The sequence below is a fragment of the Cynoglossus semilaevis genome, chromosome 19 (assembly GCF_000523025.1).
Source record: "Cynoglossus semilaevis isolate Cse_v1.0 chromosome 19, Cse_v1.0, whole genome shotgun sequence".
NCBI classification, from domain to species: Eukaryota; Metazoa; Chordata; class Actinopteri; order Pleuronectiformes; family Cynoglossidae; genus Cynoglossus; species Cynoglossus semilaevis.
Window position 1 is genome coordinate 17261049 of NC_024325.1, and position 18516 is coordinate 17279564.

The 18516-nt window shown below is 44.6% G+C and overlaps 3 protein-coding genes and 1 long non-coding RNA gene across 5 annotated transcripts in view; 2 read left to right on the top strand and 2 right to left on the bottom strand.

The window, feature by feature from the left end:
- Window positions 1–468, bottom strand: part of phldb2a (pleckstrin homology-like domain, family B, member 2a) — a 19015-nt gene extending 18547 nt beyond the window's left edge. For both annotated transcript variants that reach the window (XM_008333503.3, XM_025065679.1), the window contains exon 1: window positions 138–468. The gene's annotated coding sequence lies outside the window, so the exon portion shown is untranslated. The remainder of the gene's footprint in view (window positions 1–137) is intronic.
- A 4833-nt stretch (window positions 469–5301) lies between these two features.
- Window positions 5302–10740, top strand: LOC103395715 (gamma-aminobutyric acid receptor subunit rho-3-like). Its single transcript, XM_008333504.3, has 9 exons — window positions 5302–5444; window positions 6239–6351; window positions 6900–6967; window positions 7322–7545; window positions 7698–7780; window positions 7860–7997; window positions 8528–8680; window positions 9051–9247; window positions 9332–10740. Exons 1-9 carry the CDS (start codon window positions 5302–5304, stop codon window positions 9632–9634), a joined length of 1422 nt encoding a protein of 473 aa, XP_008331726.1. The 3' UTR covers window positions 9635–10740.
- Window positions 10741–11245: 505 nt separating this feature from the next.
- The window catches only part of LOC103395716 (adhesion G-protein coupled receptor G2-like), a 10510-nt gene continuing 3239 nt past the window's right edge, over window positions 11246–18516 (top strand). Inside the window, 26 exon segments of the mRNA XM_008333505.3 lie at window positions 11246–11619; window positions 11706–11790; window positions 12954–13024; window positions 13421–13477; window positions 13622–13692; window positions 13779–13985; window positions 14153–14190; window positions 14278–14408; window positions 14491–14563; window positions 15137–15192; window positions 15327–15365; window positions 15447–15514; window positions 15609–15643; window positions 15723–15753; window positions 15841–15875; window positions 15954–16081; window positions 16173–16275; window positions 16403–16632; window positions 16718–16919; window positions 17058–17214; window positions 17413–17574; window positions 17679–17801; window positions 17873–17918; window positions 18016–18122; window positions 18214–18338; window positions 18450–18515. Of these exon segments, the coding sequence (XP_008331727.1) occupies window positions 11714–11790; window positions 12954–13024; window positions 13421–13477; window positions 13622–13692; window positions 13779–13985; window positions 14153–14190; window positions 14278–14408; window positions 14491–14563; window positions 15137–15192; window positions 15327–15365; window positions 15447–15514; window positions 15609–15643; window positions 15723–15753; window positions 15841–15875; window positions 15954–16081; window positions 16173–16275; window positions 16403–16632; window positions 16718–16919; window positions 17058–17214; window positions 17413–17574; window positions 17679–17801; window positions 17873–17918; window positions 18016–18122; window positions 18214–18338; window positions 18450–18515 (2438 nt within the window). The 5' untranslated portion in view covers window positions 11246–11619; window positions 11706–11713.
- LOC107990056 (uncharacterized) lies at window positions 12434–15911 on the bottom strand. The gene is made up of 3 exons (XR_001761598.2): window positions 15839–15911; window positions 15581–15735; window positions 12434–12728 (listed from the first exon to the last, which is right to left on the bottom strand). It is a non-coding gene; the product is annotated as an uncharacterized LOC107990056 (long non-coding RNA).

Sequence of the window (18516 nt, forward strand, 5' to 3'; positions counted from 1 at the left end):
CGCGCCGTTGTTGGACAGCTGCACCTTCCCCGTTAGGTGGTGTGGGGCGGGGGGGGGAGGGGCGGGGGCGCTGAGACTCTGAGATGTGTTCGCTGCATAAAAGAACATCGTGATGAAAATCTTTCACCAAATCTTACCCATGATTCCCTGGTGCAGTGTTTGCAGCAGGGGTGAAAAGGTCGTGGACAGTCATCACGGCGAGTGTCTCTGTCAGTGTGAGGAGAAGTCAGCTGAGTCTGAGTCACAGTCCGTCCAGAACTGGACTCCATCCAGTGGCGTTGACCGGTCACATCCGACATCAGAGGAACTGCAACACACACAGGAAACAGACAACGCTGATGCACACACGTGCCTAAAACTTTTGCACAGATCAGCGTATATCGACACCACAGGTGTTAATTAGACGCAGTGGCTGAGAGCAGAGGGTTCGACACCAACCACAGACCATGCAGAGCTAGAACCTTCTAGAACATCACTCAAAGACATCACCATACATCACCACTGAACCCTGTCCTCATTGGTCCAGGCACCAGACACAGAGTGTGATTGACAGCTGTCGTCCAATAGCAGCTCTGGCTGGAAGTCTCCTGAAGTCCGGCTGCTGGTGTCCACCCACTGAGCCACGGCGCTGACGTCACAGTTACGACGACTGGTTTTTCTGTGGACCAGCATCACACTGACAGAGTTGATGTAGAAACATTTTTATTGTTCTTTTGAAAACAGGAGCCTGTGAGGAAACATGGAGTATCCTGCAGTACAAAGTACACAAAACTTTGAAGTAGTCAACATTAACAGAGACAGAGTTCTGTAGTAATACTGTGGTCTGAACTTCACAGCATTACAAGAACCTGAGGTCACGTCCTGAGGTCACGTCCTGAGGTCACGTCCTGAGGTCACGTTCAGCGCTGGGTTGATTTTACTAAAACGTTGACGATGTCATCCTTCACAGTCGGACACTCGGAAGTTCAGGGCCTGTGAAGACTTGATCCATCCTGGTCCAGACCATCGTGGTCTTCCACAGGTGGTCTCTCTGCTGACCTCACTTCTTCTGCTCCAGCCACAGGGACCTTCTCCGTTGTTTTTGGCAGATGGCCCGACACTTCATTGTGTACCGCGGTCCTTTCAACCGTGGGCAGAACCAGCGTGTACGCAGCGGTGGTCTGTGGGCCTTTGTCAAGTCCCGCTCCGTTACATCTGTGTGGAACACTTGGAGTTTCCACGGCTGCTCCAGGAGGGAAAATAAATTCAGGGGTTAACGGAACAGTCACGTGACCTGCTGCTACACATCGACACATGACACATGTCACATGACCCATCAGTGACAGACCTGCTGCTACACATCGACACATGTCACATGACCCATCAGTGACGAGCTTGTTATTTATTTACTTCTACATTTATTATTGGACGTCAACTGAAGGTGTGTGATCTGGCGATACCATACGTATCACAATATACTATAGGCTCGACGATATATTTATATTTATATATCGAGGTGTTTCTTCATCATAGTAAAGACTCAATGCTGTTTTATCTGAACATCAGGTTAATAACATTGATGATAAATAATCAATACACTGATGGAGGACATTGATACAGAATCACAATATTTCAGTGTATGGATATTTTCTTTCCCTCCTAGTATGAACTGATATCAAGTCCTATTGAAAAAGAAAACATTTTATTTAACAGTCCACAGTCTCAGAAAATTAGAATTTTATGAAACTAATGAATAACCCTGACTGAGTGTAGATAAACCAGCAGCTCTGGAGCTGATAAGAGTTTCACTCCCTAAATATTTCTCCTTAACAAGAATAAGAAGAAAAAAACAAAACAGGCCTGAGTGAAAAATGTGGTTGATTATTTAACATGTAGGAACCAGTGGGCCGGTGTGGACCGTGTTTGGAGAACTCCCAGACTGGACTTTATTTATTCACATACCTCTGTGTCTCAGACACTGAGGCAGGGCCACGGTGATGGAGAACAAAACAAAGGCCACAGAGGCAGCGCTGCTCCACCACGACCTCTTCACGCCCTCCTCATCCTCACCTGGTAACAACAGCAGTAACAACATGTAACAGGAAGTAACATCTGAGGTTTGATCCAGGAACCAGAACTCTTTATTTAGAAAATAAAAACAACAACAACACTGAAAAAAGTCAGACTGTAAAAATAAATAATGAAACACATCATGTTTTGTCGTGTTTAGGATTTTGTTTTTAAATTAATCGTGATTAAACCACAGCTATCCTGTGATTGCTCAGAAATAAAAACATTTTATAAAAAGTTCTACACTCACCGACCGAGGCCTCGGTGATATTCACTCTGGTCTGGACCACGTGTCTGCTCTGCAGCCCAGAGAAGGTGCAGGTGTATGTTCCAGAATGTTCTTCTCTGTCGGGTTTGTGAATGAGGAGCGATCCGTTTCCCAGCAGCAGCAGGTTCTGGTCCAGTTCTGCCCGACCCTCCCACTGGTTGGAGACCAGCCTGGTTCTACTGTCAAACCTCAGGATCACAGCGGGGTCAGTGGAGGAGCTGAAGGTCCAGGTGAGGGAGAAGTTCTGGACAGTGTGTGGAGCCACGCACGGGACGGAGAGGGCGTGGCCTTCTTCCTGTGTGACGTCTTCTGAAAGACAGAAGATCAGATGTTCTTAAAACTCAGCACTGCTCCTTTAAATGACAGCCCTAACCACAGCGTCTTCTGGACCTTGGTTTCTCCAGGAGGACGTCCACTCCTGGGTCTTGTCTGCTGACGTGAACGAGCAGAAGTAGGTATTGTGGGACAGATTACCCAGAATCCTCAGCGAGCTCTCTACCGTATACAGACCCTTGTGATCTGTGATTTTCAGGGTTGAATTCTCCGTAAAGCCGTGGTCTGGGGGTGGATCTGTGGCCCAGGTGACGTGAGGGACAGGGTGGATGTTCTGAGAGGAGCAGGTGAGGAGGTCATCGGTCATCTCCATCATCACTGACTGGATCGGAGCTGGAGTCAAACGAGCACAGAACACACTGACCACAGCGTTTACTTTATATGACATACATGACCAAACACGCTGAAGTTACTGACCTTTGACCTCCAGGTTGATGAAGACCTCCTGGTTGCCCTTCCGTGTGCTGGTGTAACACTTGTACCTGCCCTTGTCCTGGACCTTCACCCTGCGGAGGAGCAGGGAGGCGTTTCCGTGAGGGATGTGTGAGTTGAACAGACAGGTTCTTCCACTGAAGTGTTTGTTCTGGAGACCAAACTGGTCCTTGTTGTAATAGTAGCTGTGGACCGGGATCTGCTGCTTGTACCAGTGGATCACCACCGTACCAGTGGGCCTGAAGCTGCAGGGCAGGATGCAGTCGTCCTGGACGATACAGGTCAGGTTGAAATCTGGGGACAGAGAGTGAGAAGGAATCCATCGTCATGATCATCAACTGGTGGCCCGCGGTCTGAGTCTGGCCCATTAGACCATGGACTCCAGTCCACTCCCACAGTCCAAAGACATGCAGGACTAACACCTGAGCTGTCCCTCACTCACACCTGCAGTCAGTCAGAGTCAAACATTCTCCTCCAAACAGAAAGACAATTACTCAGAGCCTGGAATCAAACGTCCTGCTGTAAGGCAACAGCACTGACCACCGCCCCACCCGGTGAGTCTCAGCTGTTCCTGTGTCGTCCTAGAACAGCTGAACAGCTGCTGGACCGGTCACTGAGGACAAACTGCAGCTGTGTTTCTGCCCGTGTGAAAAGACGAAGGCAAATCATTAGTTAATACTCTGTGAATCAGACACGGAACTGGCACAGAGGCGTGAAAAAGGTTCTGAACAAGAAGTGAACGACTGAGGAAAACTGTGAGTTCAGTCATCAGCCGGGAACTGACCAGAACTGACTAGAGCTGACCAGAACTGACCAGAACTGACCAGAACTGACGGCTGAGTGTATGGACTTAGAGTTGGTTTTTCAGCTCCAGTCCTTGAAGCTGCCACAGGTTGATATGACGTATCCCAGCTCCAGATTCTTGCCAAAACACAGCTACAGTTCATTATTTATTTTTGGTTCTTTATATTAGTTATAAATACATAAAAATGAAAGAAAAAATCAGCAAAAACGAAATGTGTTCACCTAAAAACACACCAAAAACACTTCAGAGAAGTTTCTACACAACACGTCATCATCCATCCATCCATCCATCCATCCATCCATCCTTGTCTGCTGTCGTCCTGAGCTCAGAGACGTCTCTACCTTTAGCGTCGACCATCAACAGATGGAGGAGAAGAACAGTCATGAGTCCAGGAGTCTCTGCCATGTCAGACGGTCAGACGGTCGAGGTGAACCAGGTGTGTGAAAACACACTGGGGAGAGAGAGAGAGAGAGAGAGTGGGTGGGAGAGAGAGAGAGAGTGTGTGATTCCACTCTACATCCTTCCTAACACTAATGAAACACTGACTAATTAACCAGGCAGGTCAACCTTTAACCAGGCTGCTCCTGGATCAGTGCACACACACACACACACACATACACACACACACACACACATGGTGTCAGGAAGGGGAAAGTATTTTGTTTTTTTTGGGGGGGGGGGCTGACGTCGGGGCAAATTTACATCAAATCAAATGTTAATTAATAAATACAAAGTCAAGGACAAAAATACTTCCAATGCACATGAAAAGGTCAGAATCGTGGGGGGGGGGGTGGGGGGGTAATTCACACTGTGTAAAGTTCCAGGTCCTTTGTAAGGAGTGACAGGTGTGACGTCAGCAGACGCGGCTCCTCACCGTGGAGTTGTTTCCATCCTCTCACGGACACAGAGTGAAAACACAGGCAGAGAAAACGCTGTGATGGTTCAAAGTAGGCGACAGAGTGATAACACAACTGCTGACTCTTTATCCCCCCCCGGTGGCCCCTCCCTTTCTCTGTGCCCGCCCACTGCCGCTGGCGGTTTGTAGGTTAGTGAAAGATTTCAGCGAGCACAGATAAGAAGATTAGGGAGGAATTAATGCTCCTCCTTTGTCATCACAGGGATGAATTGATATTTGGTCTTAAATACGAAGGGGGGGGGGGGGCAGAGCGAACATGTCGTGTCACCAGACGTCAGCAGAGGGGACGACGCGGTGAAGGAAGAACACACTCAGCCAGAGGGGACGTGTGTGTCACCGGCAGCGGAGCCCTGAACCCAGAACCGATCTTCTCCCACCTTGACGATGACAGAGCGGGACAACGAAGGCTTCGCCGGGACCGGGACAGCGCTGGGGGCGGCGTTCCCTGGATAAGAGGCTGACGCAGTGGGAGGAACGTTTGGCTTCCTCTCCCCCACCATGAGCGTGGCCCTCCTGGCCCTCCGACTCATGTGCTTGGCCTGGATGTGGCCCCTCACCCAGCTCAACAGCAGCTCGCTCCCCGACGGCCGACGACAGCAGGAGGTGAACGAGGAGGAGAAGGACGTCCAGAAGGAGGCAGGGTGGGTGAGAAAAAAAAAAGTGGAACCGTTTTCTGCTGTTCTGAATTTTAATCTGTAGTTCTGTTTGGTTTCATCTCCTGCTCATCAGGACTGGAAATGGGAACAGAAATAGGAAAGAGATTTAGAAGAAGAATGAGATCGGAATAGGAAATATGGAAATATAATCTTTTTCTGTCCCACACCGAAGAGATTTGCAGGTCAATCTGGCCTATTCAAATAGGGGCTCGTGGGCCTCAGGTGGCCCAGACAAAACCCCACTCTGTGGTCTTTTGGAAACAAATTAGCATCTCATTAGAAATTCCTAAAGTAGAACAGACCATCAATGAAACTCTCTCTGTAACCTAGCAACCCGTAACCCACAATGCATCATTTGTGGGTCCGCAACAAACAGCGCTGATCAAGATGCACGAGTGGAGAACGTCCACGAGGATGGACTGGTCTAGAACTGCACTGTACAACTGTTCACACAGTCATTTTAGTCTAAAAAACAAATTCAACACATGAAAACCCACAACAAACACAGTGTCATGTCAACCAATCAGACGCCTCCGTCTCCACAGTCCTCATTTGTGGAATTGACTCACAGATAAACAAACAAGCTGCTCAACACGGAGCAGGCATCTGTGTCAACTCCCTCCGACTCTCATTAGACCCTGGACTTGGACTTTAATCCTGGAGCCTAAATGAAGCCGCACTAACTCAGCGGACCAGATGTCACGTCCCCCGTCCACGACGTGTCCGTGTTAGGAAGACAAAGACTGAGGTTTGAACCGTTTCTTTTTTCTGCTCAACAGACGAGTCAACCTGAAGCTGAAAAAACTGGACAGCACCAAATCTCTGCTCATCAAATCTGAGCAGCTGCTGCGGATCGAAGAGCACGACTTCGCCATGAGGCCGGGATTTGGAGGTGAGAGAAGAAACAACCCGAGATTATTTTCCTGGAGATTTGGATGAAAGTAGGTAACGGTGCTATCTTTGGGTTCACGCCTCAGAATAAATAAATAAATAAATAAAAACCCCAGTGACCCAGATGGGCTGCAGAGTCAGACAGTAATAATCTGGGCTCTACACCTAATTCAGTTTGGACAAAACAATACCAATCTGGTATTAAAGGATTTCAGTCAAGTGTTGTCAGAGCTAATAATGACCGGGTTCTGATCACAAAAAGAAACTGGAATCCCAATTCAATTCCATTTGTCCCTGTATGTTAATTTAAAATGTAAACATGTCATAATATACTTATTATACGTTCTATGATATTTATAGATCAAATGACTAACTAATGAAAATGAAAACGCAAAGATGTGGCAGATTAAACGATAACATGTTTAAATGCCACGCTCCCATGGCTGGGATTTACACTCATCATCTCCAGTAGGGGAGATTAGGATTCATGGAGGTTGTAATCCATGTTTTTCTTGAAGCTTATCCACTGCATCTTCTGGCCTTTTGTAGGTTCAGCGATCCCAGTGGGCATCGACGTGCAGGTGGAGAGTATTGACAGTATATCTGAAGTCAACATGGTGGGTATCTGACAGACGCTCAGGTTCTGGTTCTGTTCTCACAGCCTCCAAGTCCAAGTTAGAACAAAACATTTAAAAAAAAGGTGAGGTGCTCTAATCATGAATTTAAAAACCGCAGTGATGGCTTAGTGGTTAAGGAAGCTTTAGAACAAACAATTAAAAAAAAAGGTGAGGTGCTCTAATCATGGTCATCACACTGCTGCCCCCTGCTGGCTGTGGGGATAGGTTAAAAACAGAGGTCATATTTGGTTGTGTGCTGTGGTGCAGTGGTGTGCTGTGTCACTATGACAAGTCGTCTTACTTTCCTTCCTCCCTAACGTGAACAACACTTGTTCCACGTGTTCCACTGGTCAGGACTTCACCATGACCCTGTACCTGAGACACTACTGGCAGGACGACCGTCTGGCCTTCGCTTCCAGCAACAACAAGAGTCGAACTTTCGACTCACGTCTGGTGAAGAAGATCTGGGTTCCTGACGTGTTCTTCGTCCACTCCAAACGCTCCTTCATCCACGACACCACCATGGAGAACATCATGCTGAGGGTGTTTCCTGACGGCAACATCCTCTACAGCGTCAGGTCAGGAGGAAACGTCACATCATCAGCAAAAAGTTCAGAGCAACAGCTACAAAAAACATACGCCAACTACATATATGTGTATATATAAATACATACATATTTTGGGAAATGACTTGGTTTCTGTTTGTGTTTTTTCTTCACCTGTGGTCCAGAGTCACAGTCACGGCTCTTTGTTCCATGGACTTCAGTACTTTCCCTCTGGACACACAGAACTGTTCCCTGGAACTGGAGAGCTGTGAGTGTTATATATATATTTATATAGAGGTTCTCCACCTGAAGACCCCTCCCCCACACTCCCCTCTGGTCTCCCACAGACGCCTACAACGTGAACGACCTCGTGCTGTACTGGAAGAACGGGAACGACTCGTTAAGGACCGATGAGATCGTTCTCTCTCAGTTCTTTATAGAAGACTTCCAGCCTTCCTTTGGACTGGCCTTCTACAGCAGTACTGGTATGTGGAATACACCCCCCGCCCCGCCCCCCCCACCCCACATCTCCAATCCCGGGACTAAACCACATTAAAATGTATTACTATATCAATGCCTTTCCTTTATGTTTTTATACTTGATGCTAAACTCTGATAAGTCACTGTGCCCCACAGTAAACCCTGTTACTACAGAGAACCCCCCCTACACACCCCCCCCACTCTACACTTTTCCCATAGATTAAACTAACAGATAAAACAGCTTCAGATTTTCCAAACTTTCGGCCACTCCACCGCCTCGATTCCCAGGCTTTAGTTTAAGCTCCGTTATGTGGCTGAGAAACTCACATATATAAATAAACGAGCAGAGGAATGAAGTATCAGACGTTCCACTAAAATATGACTTTAGAAATTATAGAAATTAGCATAATGGTTCCCAAAATAGGGGGTGCACCCTCGGAAGTGGCGAGGGACTATTTTTATCTCAACGTCTTCATTTGTTCCTCAACATTTTTTACTTTCTTGCCTCTTCCGTGATGACATCATCTCTTTTTCAGGTTGGTACAATCGTCTCTACATCAACTTCATTCTCAGGAGGCACATCTTCTTCTTCATGCTGCAGACCTACTTCCCCACCATGCTGATGGTGATGCTGTCCTGGGTCTCCTTCTGGATCGACAGGAGAGCCGTCCCTGCCCGTGTTTCTCTGGGTACTGAGATCACGTTGTTAACACCTACACGTACACGCAGTCGTCGCTCGCTGTATCGCGGTTCGGCCGTCGTGCCCTCAGTGCATCGCACATAAATTAATTAAATTAAAGATTGTTCGCTCAATTGGGGGTTTTTGCGTTATTTAATTTTACATTTCCAATATTTTCATTATTTTTGTGATAACATTGTTTTAGCCTAAGAAAAAAAAAAACGGTAAAAACATAGTAAAAAAATGGTATTTTGTAACACATACATACAGGGTATTGCAAGAAATAACCTGTACATACGAGTAAACGAGATTTGTGAACGTTTCATCAACGTTAATGCAGGACAAGAATAAAAACATTCAAACTCACCGTTTGTTTCCAGGCATCACCACGGTCCTGACCATGACCACCATCATCACTGGCGTCTCAGCGTCCATGCCTCAGGTGTCCTACGTCAAGGCCGTGGACATCTACCTATGGGCCAGCTTCCTGTTTGTCTTTCTGTCCGTCATCGAATACGCTGCGGTCAACTACTTCACCACCGTGGAGGAGATGAAGAGGCTGAAAGGCTCTTTGAAGGTCATCAAGTTTAAGACAACAGTTTCATGTGTGACCGTGACTAGAATTAGGTTTTGACTTTTCTCTGCTCCTCTGTTGCCGTAGAGTCCCACCACCTTCTCCGACACTCAGACCATGGCCTTCGATGGCTGTTTCCATGACAACGACATTAACCTGACCACGTTCACAGCCGTCTCCAGCCCGTCAACCACCGACAGGAACGCCCAGTCACCTAACTCTACTGTCTCTGCACCAGCAGAGGGCACCAGACTGCGGCGCAGACAGCCATTAAAACAAAACCTCAGCTTCATTATGAGCAACAGCTACATGATCGACTCCTACTCCAGGGTCATCTTCCCTCTGACCTACCTGCTTTTTAACATCATTTACTGGAGTTTGTATGCGTAACATTTGCACCGTCCTACAGTCCAGACTGCAGTGAACCAACGACTTCACACCCTCACTGTACAACTGTACCACTGTACCACCGTCACTGATCCTTAGGTGAGAACAGACGGCCTGTGTGTCCATCTCCAACATGGCTGCTTTAAAATAAACATTTTAATTTAGCACTTAGACCAAACCTACATTTATTGTAAAATAAACTCTTATAGCATTTAAGAAAAAGAAACACCATGGTCGTCATCACAGAATGGATGGATTTCAATCAATAAAACAAAACGGTTTGTATTTTAATATTTACAGAAATGCTTTTCAGGACTTGCAGTAAAATCTGTATTTACAACCACAGAAACTGAGTAAGTATACAGGTATACATATAAACTAATAATAATAATTTGGTACAGTCCGAAGTTAAGTTTGCGGTTTTCGAATCCCAAACGGAGCAGTACCACTGAAAGTCGTGGGGGCGCTGTTGCACAGTCATTAAAAACAACAGCACAAATGAAAAAAACAAAACCGAAATGGTACTGAGAACACAACACTGACACCTAGCGTATACGTTGCTTGATATATTAAGATATTTCACTAATCAGCATTGATTAGTGAAATGGTAAACATGTACATGAAGTACCTGAAGGGAGGAAATGACGAGTCTATGTCTCACTGGTGCAACTGTTTCCTACAGACACAAACAAACTTATGTAACACAATCATTAATAAATGAGGATTGGAGAAAACAAAGAGGATTAAGCGGTATATAACATGTGGCCGTGGTACACGAAGAGCGCAGTACACCGAGTAATCACCGCTGATGGACGGTCATCTAATGAATATTGACGTTAGATAAGAAACGGAAGGAGCTCCGTTCAAAAATGAGTGGAAAGAGTTCGTTTATTTCATCAAAAACCAGTCGAATTATATTTATAAAAATATCTATATCATTTAAATAAATCCGTTTCCGGAAATGTATGTGTTTTCTATCGTTTTTATTTTTTTAAATCACAAAGAACCACCTGCTGCAAATCGCCACTGTGTTTCACTTAGAGTACAGGTAGTAGTAGTATTACAGTAGTACACGTTTATGTATGTTTGTGTATTTGTTTACCTCACTTCCATGTATAACGGACAGGTTCTAATTTCTCCATGAGTCCGAAGAACTTCCCTCCACTTCAGTCTCTCCATAATCTAACGACGCGTCTGCCCTCTAGTGGCTGGCGGCAGCACAGCTTTAAACCGTTTCACAGGCGAGTTCTGAGGCATAAGAGGATAATAAAAACAATTACACCCGTGTTTAACGGCCTGAGGGTCTGCTACAACGCCCTCTGTCGAACGGACAAAGTAAAGATGATCAGTATCTAACTGATAGGAAATACTAGTACACTTACTACACCCCGGTTTTCATATAAAATATACATTAGAAATATGTATATAATATATGTGTATATTATATATATTACATATATAAATATTATATACATATAACTATCAATACTGTTATGCAATAATAAAAAAATATGATACAAAAATAAATCATGCAACAAAAAAATCTGAAAGTGAAGACACAAATAATGTGAATAATCTATTTTAGGATTACTACACAAAAGAACAAATGTAAGGGCCACATCAGTGTGAGGTGCAGAAGCTCCACCCACTCAGTCCAGTAAAGCAGGTGATTGACATGGACATTTCAACTGACTTCTGACGCAGAGCTAAATGTCTCAATGCTTTTTTTTAACTCTGTGCTGTTTGAACTGCTGTCAGTCAGTGTCACAGGTTTAGGACACGCCCCGAGGCGTAGCTTCACTGACGGACAAAAAAGAAATCTCTTCATTTCATTAATCCTGACTGTGGATCACTGCAGGTTCTGATCTGATCTGATCTTGAACTTGATCCATTTCCTTCTCCAGGGATTAAAGGGTTTGGGTTCCGGTGCCACTGAAGGTGAACCTCAGACCTTTCTTCTGCTCGGGCTGGTACTGATTCTGGCGTGGGTGAGTGACGTGGGTCAGCAGCTCAGCATCCACTCCCACCAGTTTGTTTCTCCTGACAGAAGGAAACTCTTCTTTGTTTTTCCAAGGAGAAGTTATGCTTCATGGAAATGACGTAGCCATCAAACAAAATTCCCTGTGGATGAACTCTCCTGGATCTTCACGGAGGAACAGGTTGGTTGGACGTGCTGCTTCAACTTAAACGTTTTCATTTAGATAAACTTTAGTTTATATTTGGGCAGAATAATCATCTTTATTTCATTACTTTTCTTTTTCTTTTAAATCCCAGTCATTTGGACCAAAGTACGTGGAGGTTTTTTTCTCTCTGATATTATTCTGTTAAACTCCGCTGTGTTTTAACATCAAATACTGCTAATAATTAGAGGAACTCAAAGAGGAAGTATATGATGAAGCAGGAACATCGTTAGTCACTGCTACCAGGACGTGTCGACCAACGCTGACCAACAACGCTCTTCTCAAAGTTAAAGATGTGGTGTGGACCACACAAGTATCTCAGCATAAAGTTAGGATCAAAACAAGTCAATTAAAAAAAACATTTTAGATAATGAACAATAACCATGTTATTCATGGACGTCCGGGTCAAAGGGCAAAGGTCTTTCAGTTCTTAAACATTTTGAATTTCCTTTTTTCAGATTTTTCACATCTTGTAAAAAAATATTTTTCATAGCTGTGCCCCAATGTCCATCTACAGTATATTTTTACATATATACATACTTTTATATTACCATATATATATAACCACACATATATGCATACATACATAAATATATATAAAATGACACTATAAATGTACATCATTACAATAATATAAGATGGGCATGAAGTCAGTTAAATGTATGTACGTGTGTGTATGTGTGTGTGGTTCAACCCGTGCCAGTGTACAAAGCAGAGGACGTATGCGTCTCCCTGTTGGCCCGCAGCCAGAGCAGTGATAAAGATAATGTGTTTGTTCTGTTCTGACTCTAAGGTGTGTCTGCGGCAGGAATGTTTTCAGCTGCTAAATCTGTCCTCACTCACTTGTTCAGGATTTTTTTAAGACGTGGACTCAGGGCCCGGCTGACCCCAACGGTTAATAACAACCACCGACAGACCTGTAATCAGAGCAGAGAGGTGCAGTTAGCATTAGCAGAGCTGTTAGTGGACAAACATGTTCCTCAGGTTTCAGTCTCGAGTCTCAGTGGAACTGAGTGGAACTTCTGCCACAGTAGAGATTAAATAAAAGGTACAGGTGTGGACGTGAAGAAACTGAACTTCCTGTCTGGTGTTTTAACGTCACTCAGGCCAACGTCAGTGAACGGTTTGATGTTTCTCCTCAGGATGAAGACGTCAGCTTCTAACATCAGACGTCTACGCTGGCTTCAGGTTCTACTGCTGGTTCTCCTGACAGGTACGGTGGAGTCTGACCACGACAGACGTCAGCCAACACCTTCCTGGGATCTATTGTGAAGTCACTCTCTTTCATAATTGTGTCAAAGGTCAAAGTGTCACCGCACGTTTGTTCTTTGTTTCCACTCTGACAACATCCAACATACCCGAGTTTCTCAACCACAACAGTCACAAAAGAACAGACTAGAACATTCTGGAAACATTAGTCAAGATTGTTGTTTACTTTTTAACGGAACATCAACTCTACGTTGACAAATACTTCTAATACAGTACAGTGTAGTACAAATACTAGTAAAACTATTTATTTTAATTTTAATATTACTACTTCTATTTGTAATATTATTATTATTATTATAACCATTTTATTATTGGTCTTGTGTATAATCTTTTTTTTCAGATCACATTTCCTGTCAAGACAACCCTGAGGCTGCTCCTACTGATGCTCCTGCTTCAGGTGGATGTGTAAAAACTTCTAAATCTGATGGAAAGATCCAGTATTTTCAGTGCAGTACTGTTCATATTTGTTAAAGCACTTGGTGAAGTGTGATTACTGATTAGACCTGTGTCACTGACGCTGCTCTGTGTCTCCCTGCGACAGTTCACTATTTTCTCAAGGTCGATGTCGACGTCACCGAAGGAAAGAAAGACGAATCAGAAATTATAGACTGGGTGTGTGATGTCGCTGCTCATTAACAAACCTGTTTTTCTGACGCCGACATTAACTGTAATGGGCACCGTCGTATTTTTCCTTTCAGATCAGCCAAGTTTTAAAGAGCCAACTGGAGAGCTGTGTGACACCGGCGCCTCGTAAGACGCTACCCGCTAAAACAGCAGCAGCAGCAAAGACCACGAAGAGCATTAAACCAGCGGCTCCATCAGACGGTATCGAGACCACAAAGACCACACCGTCTGAGCAGCCCAGTAAAGCGGTCAAAAAGAGATCGTCGAGTGGCGTTTATCAAGTTAGTACTGGTGTAGGACGTACAGAGTTTTCCCGCGAGTTGCAGCACAATAAGATAAATAATAATAAAAAAAAGGCCATTTTGGGCCCCCTAGGGGTTATGCTGTATTGCTGTCATCCTATAAAATATATTTAAATTTAATTTTTAAATGTATTTTTTCCGCACAGGAGATTGATGTTTCATGCAACGGCAAAAAAAATATTAAGTGAGTCAAACAACATTTCTGATGTTGCCATTTTCATACTTGACTTACAAGCCATATTTTGTTAACTTGACTTTTTTTTTGTCTCAGAAAAACCAAGTGCTCGGTGACGCTGCAGCTCAGAAAGAGCGTTTCTGCGTGTTGTATCCTGACTTCTCTGTGTGCTGCCAGTAAAACCTCTCCTAACATCATCGTGGTGGGAACAGAGGCCAACAGAGTCGGTGAGTGATGACTGAACCCACTGGAATCATTAAAAAAAAAAAAGATATTTGACTGCATCGGTCTTTGTATGTGACTGAACAGGTCCAGTTGGACAGAACTGCAGCACCAGCCCACAGGACAGCTGTGTTTATAATGGACCGGTGGACAGTACATGGTGAGGCTGATATTTTCCCCACAGATCACAGAACGTGGTTTTCTTGGGTTGATGTTCAATTTACCGACACTTTTTAGAGGATGGCTCGATGCGATACTTGAGATCGGAATCGGTCCGATATTTTAAAAAATAAAATAAAATTACCAATACTTATCCCAGAGCTCTCCGGTGGGACTTTATTTTGATGGGTACACCATGCAGCCAATCATATGCGAGGACAGACTATGATCATACCACGATGTTAAAGAAGGACGGGGGGCAGACGCACCAAAGAGCAAGTGTAGAGGTACAGGCCAGGTACACACAAGTACAGCTACATGTTAACAACTGTTGGGAAGGATACAAGTGACATGCAACACGCAAATAATAAGAAATATAGGAACTGTGTATTTTTTTTAAACTAAAATACAAACCACTCATAATTCTTAAATTAGGCTAATATAGAAAATGCTGGAGGAGAAAAGAAGGTATCGGATCAATATCAGTACATACAGTTGTGTTGTCGGACAGGAAACCCTAATCTCTAACACTTTCATATATGTGTGTGTATTTAACCTTGTTGACCTTCAACAGTGAAGAGTCCGGCTCATCGTATGTTAGTGGTCCAGAAGACTCAAACTGTGGCAAAGGTAAAAATCTAAGACTTGAGCTCACTCACACACACACACACACACACTTTATGACTTACTGAATAAGAAGAAAGAAAACAGCCCAAAGTTCAATGGTACCAAACTAAGAAGCTCTGTTTTCATTTTAATATCAGACACTGGCTGCAGCTGCTCCGTTTACTGCAATGGAACAGGTTTGTGATGAAAAGACGCCAAATCTTCACACGTTCATCATCATTTTTATCAAAGAAATTCGAATGTTTTCTTTTTTTTAGACGCCTACTACACTTTGAAAATGAAAATCCTAACATCAAGTACAAGATCTTCTGCTGACTCGTCCCTGGTTGGTACACACACACACACACACACGCACAATTAGCTTGACGTATGTGTAAAGTATGGCACTCACCCGACTGTCGTGTGGTGGATCTCTCCAGTCGTCCACAGTCAGAGCAGGTTCCAGCTGTACGGGGTGAGGTTCTTCCATCAGCTTGTCAACACATCCCAAACTTGGATTTTTTCTAATTTAACAAATGTTTCTTTGTTTCCAGTGAATTGTGCCAACTTGTTTCAAATTTCAAGGTAAGAAGCAGAAAAAAACAAAACCGCACAGTTAATCAATCAATGTTTATCAATTGGACAGAATTGTAATTTTCTTTGTACTCACAGGGCTCCAAAATGTTCTGTGAACGCACCGCCACCAAGTGAGTAGAACCCTGACAGGAACCTCAGGAACGCCGTGCTCTGTTCTCCTCTGACGCCTCACCATCTTCTCGTCCTAGTGATCAGAACTGCAGAATGATCTTTAGTTTTACCCAGGAGGCTCCCATCTGTGAAGTGTCGGCCTTCATGATCAATCAGTACCAGTCACAGGAACAGATCAGTTTTGATGGACTGGTGAGACGAGTAGGTGAGTGCTCGTCACTGCACGACAAAAACTAAACAACAAACGTCAGCGGTCAAACATCTCGTTAACCCTGGGGGCTGTCGACACTTTGTAGCCGTATGTGGAAGCTTCAGTGACCCTCTGAAAAATCCCATCACGTGGCACAACGGCACCGCCATGCCTGACGTCTGCTCTGCCAACGCTGCGCCTTTTACCTGGTCTGTAATATTTTATCTATGGTTTTATCTTCTTGTATATGTATGCATACATATATACACATACATACATAAATATTTGATATATATAAATATATATACACACGTGTCCATGTTTTTCCCTCTGCAGTGACAAAACCAAGACGGTGATTGTGGCCCTACAGGAACACTGTCTGTGGGTGCCGACAACAGTCAGCCCTTACACCACCACCCCATATCCAAGTACCATGTCAACAACACTGCAACACAACAATACCACTGTTAATGTCACGCTAACAACTCACAACACAACCAGTGTTCCAGCCACAAACATGACTACGGCAGTAAACACCACTGTGATGACAACCACCGAACAAACAGGTGTGTTCACTTCCCTCAGTCAGCCGTACTGTATGTTGACATTGTTCTGACTGTTCTGTTTGTCTGTGAATGTCGTGGGCCGCAGCTGAGGGTCGAGCCAGCGCACTCCTGGCTCTGACTGAAGACATGTCTTTACTGAACTCCAGCCAGGTGGACGACCTGGTGTTTCAGCTGGAGGACATTCTGTCTGGGTCCACCATCAGCCTGGCTCTGGCAAACATCTCCATCCAGATTGTCAGCAATCTGCTTGGCGCATCACCTGAGAAGCTAGCCTCGTCCTCCAGGAAGTGAGGGGTTCAGTTTTTACTTTGTTTTTTTTTTCTTTGGCATTTAGACCTTAGGGAGTGGGGTGGCGGCATATATATATATATATTTATATATATATATATATGTATGTATGTGTGTGTGTGTGTGTGTTCCAACAGGATCATAGGAATCGTTGATACTGTTGGTGAAAAGCTGATCCTGGAAAAACGAACTGAAACCATCTTGGCCTCAGCTGTAGCGCTGTCGGTGAAGCCAGCAGATGGCGCCAACTTTCAGGAAACTCTTTTTTCCATCGTGGATCCCTCTAACGTTCAGGTGAGGAAGAGCAGGTTTGAGCTACGACATTGACTGTGAATTAATCAAACAGAGATAGAATATAAAAACATCTTTGATAAACAGCCGGACTTTAGCAATTTTGTCTACCTTGAATGACCTTGAACTTTTTTGTCCATTTCATTAAACTAGTTCCGTTATCAATCAAGTTGTCGTTTATCTGACTGTTCCCGGCTGCAGGTCCGTGGAGGTGCCAGGCTGAGGAGCAGGAGAGCGGACTCCTCCACTCCTCAGGGCTCCATCACTTTACCATCAACCATCACAGAGAACCTGACCAATGAGCAGCAGCAGCTGGTGTCACGAGTCCACTTCAACTTCTACCAGAAGAGCACAGTCTTCCAGGTCATGGAATATCCATTATTGTGGATCTACACAAAAGAGATTTGAATTGTTAGTAACAGGGATTTAAACTAGCGTCATATCGGTGTCTGTTCATGGCGATACAGGACAAAACTTTGGGAAAACGCAGACTGAACAGCGGCATTCTTGGAGCCAGTGTGGGGAACCTGTCCATCTCTGGACTGTCAGACGAAGTTGTTTTTGAGCTGAGGAACGATGGGCCCATCCCTGTAAGTAACTTTAGTCCTGTCGAACGATTGGCTGTGAATATGAAACAAATTCTGGATTTGACAAACTCTAGGAAAACTTTGAGGCCAAGTGTGTTTTCTGGGACTTCTCATCAAACGGTAGGTTTTTTTCAATTGTTTTTGTCATTTGAATCACAGCTGTTGAACCACTGTATGTATGTAACATATTTGCCCCCCCCCCCCCTCCCACCAACAGATGGCTCCGGTGGTTGGAGTTCTGACGGCTGTTCTGTCCACAACACAACCAAAGACAACGTGACAGTCTGTGGCTGTAACCATTTAACCAGCTTTGCGATCCTTCTGGTACGAAAACAACCCTTGTTTCGTGTACGTTTTCTGTTGATAGTATTATGGTATGTCCAGTCTGTAGTGACTTTGTTCTGTCTTCTTCCAGGACCTCTCCAGAGGAGAGCTAACTGATCCTCTCCATGCAACAATCCTCACCTTTATCACATATATTGGCTGTGGGATCTCAGCCATCTTCCTGTCCATCACCATCCTCACCTACTTGGCATTCGAGTCAGTGTACTGATCTCAACAACAATCCCCTGACACCTGCTCCTGTTGCTTCTTGGACTTACCAGAGGCTGAAGAAACTTTGTCTCCTTCTCATCACTGTCATTCCTGCAGGAAGCTCCGGAAGGACATTCCATCGAAAATCCTGATCCAGCTGTGTGTGGCTCTGCTGCTGCTGAAC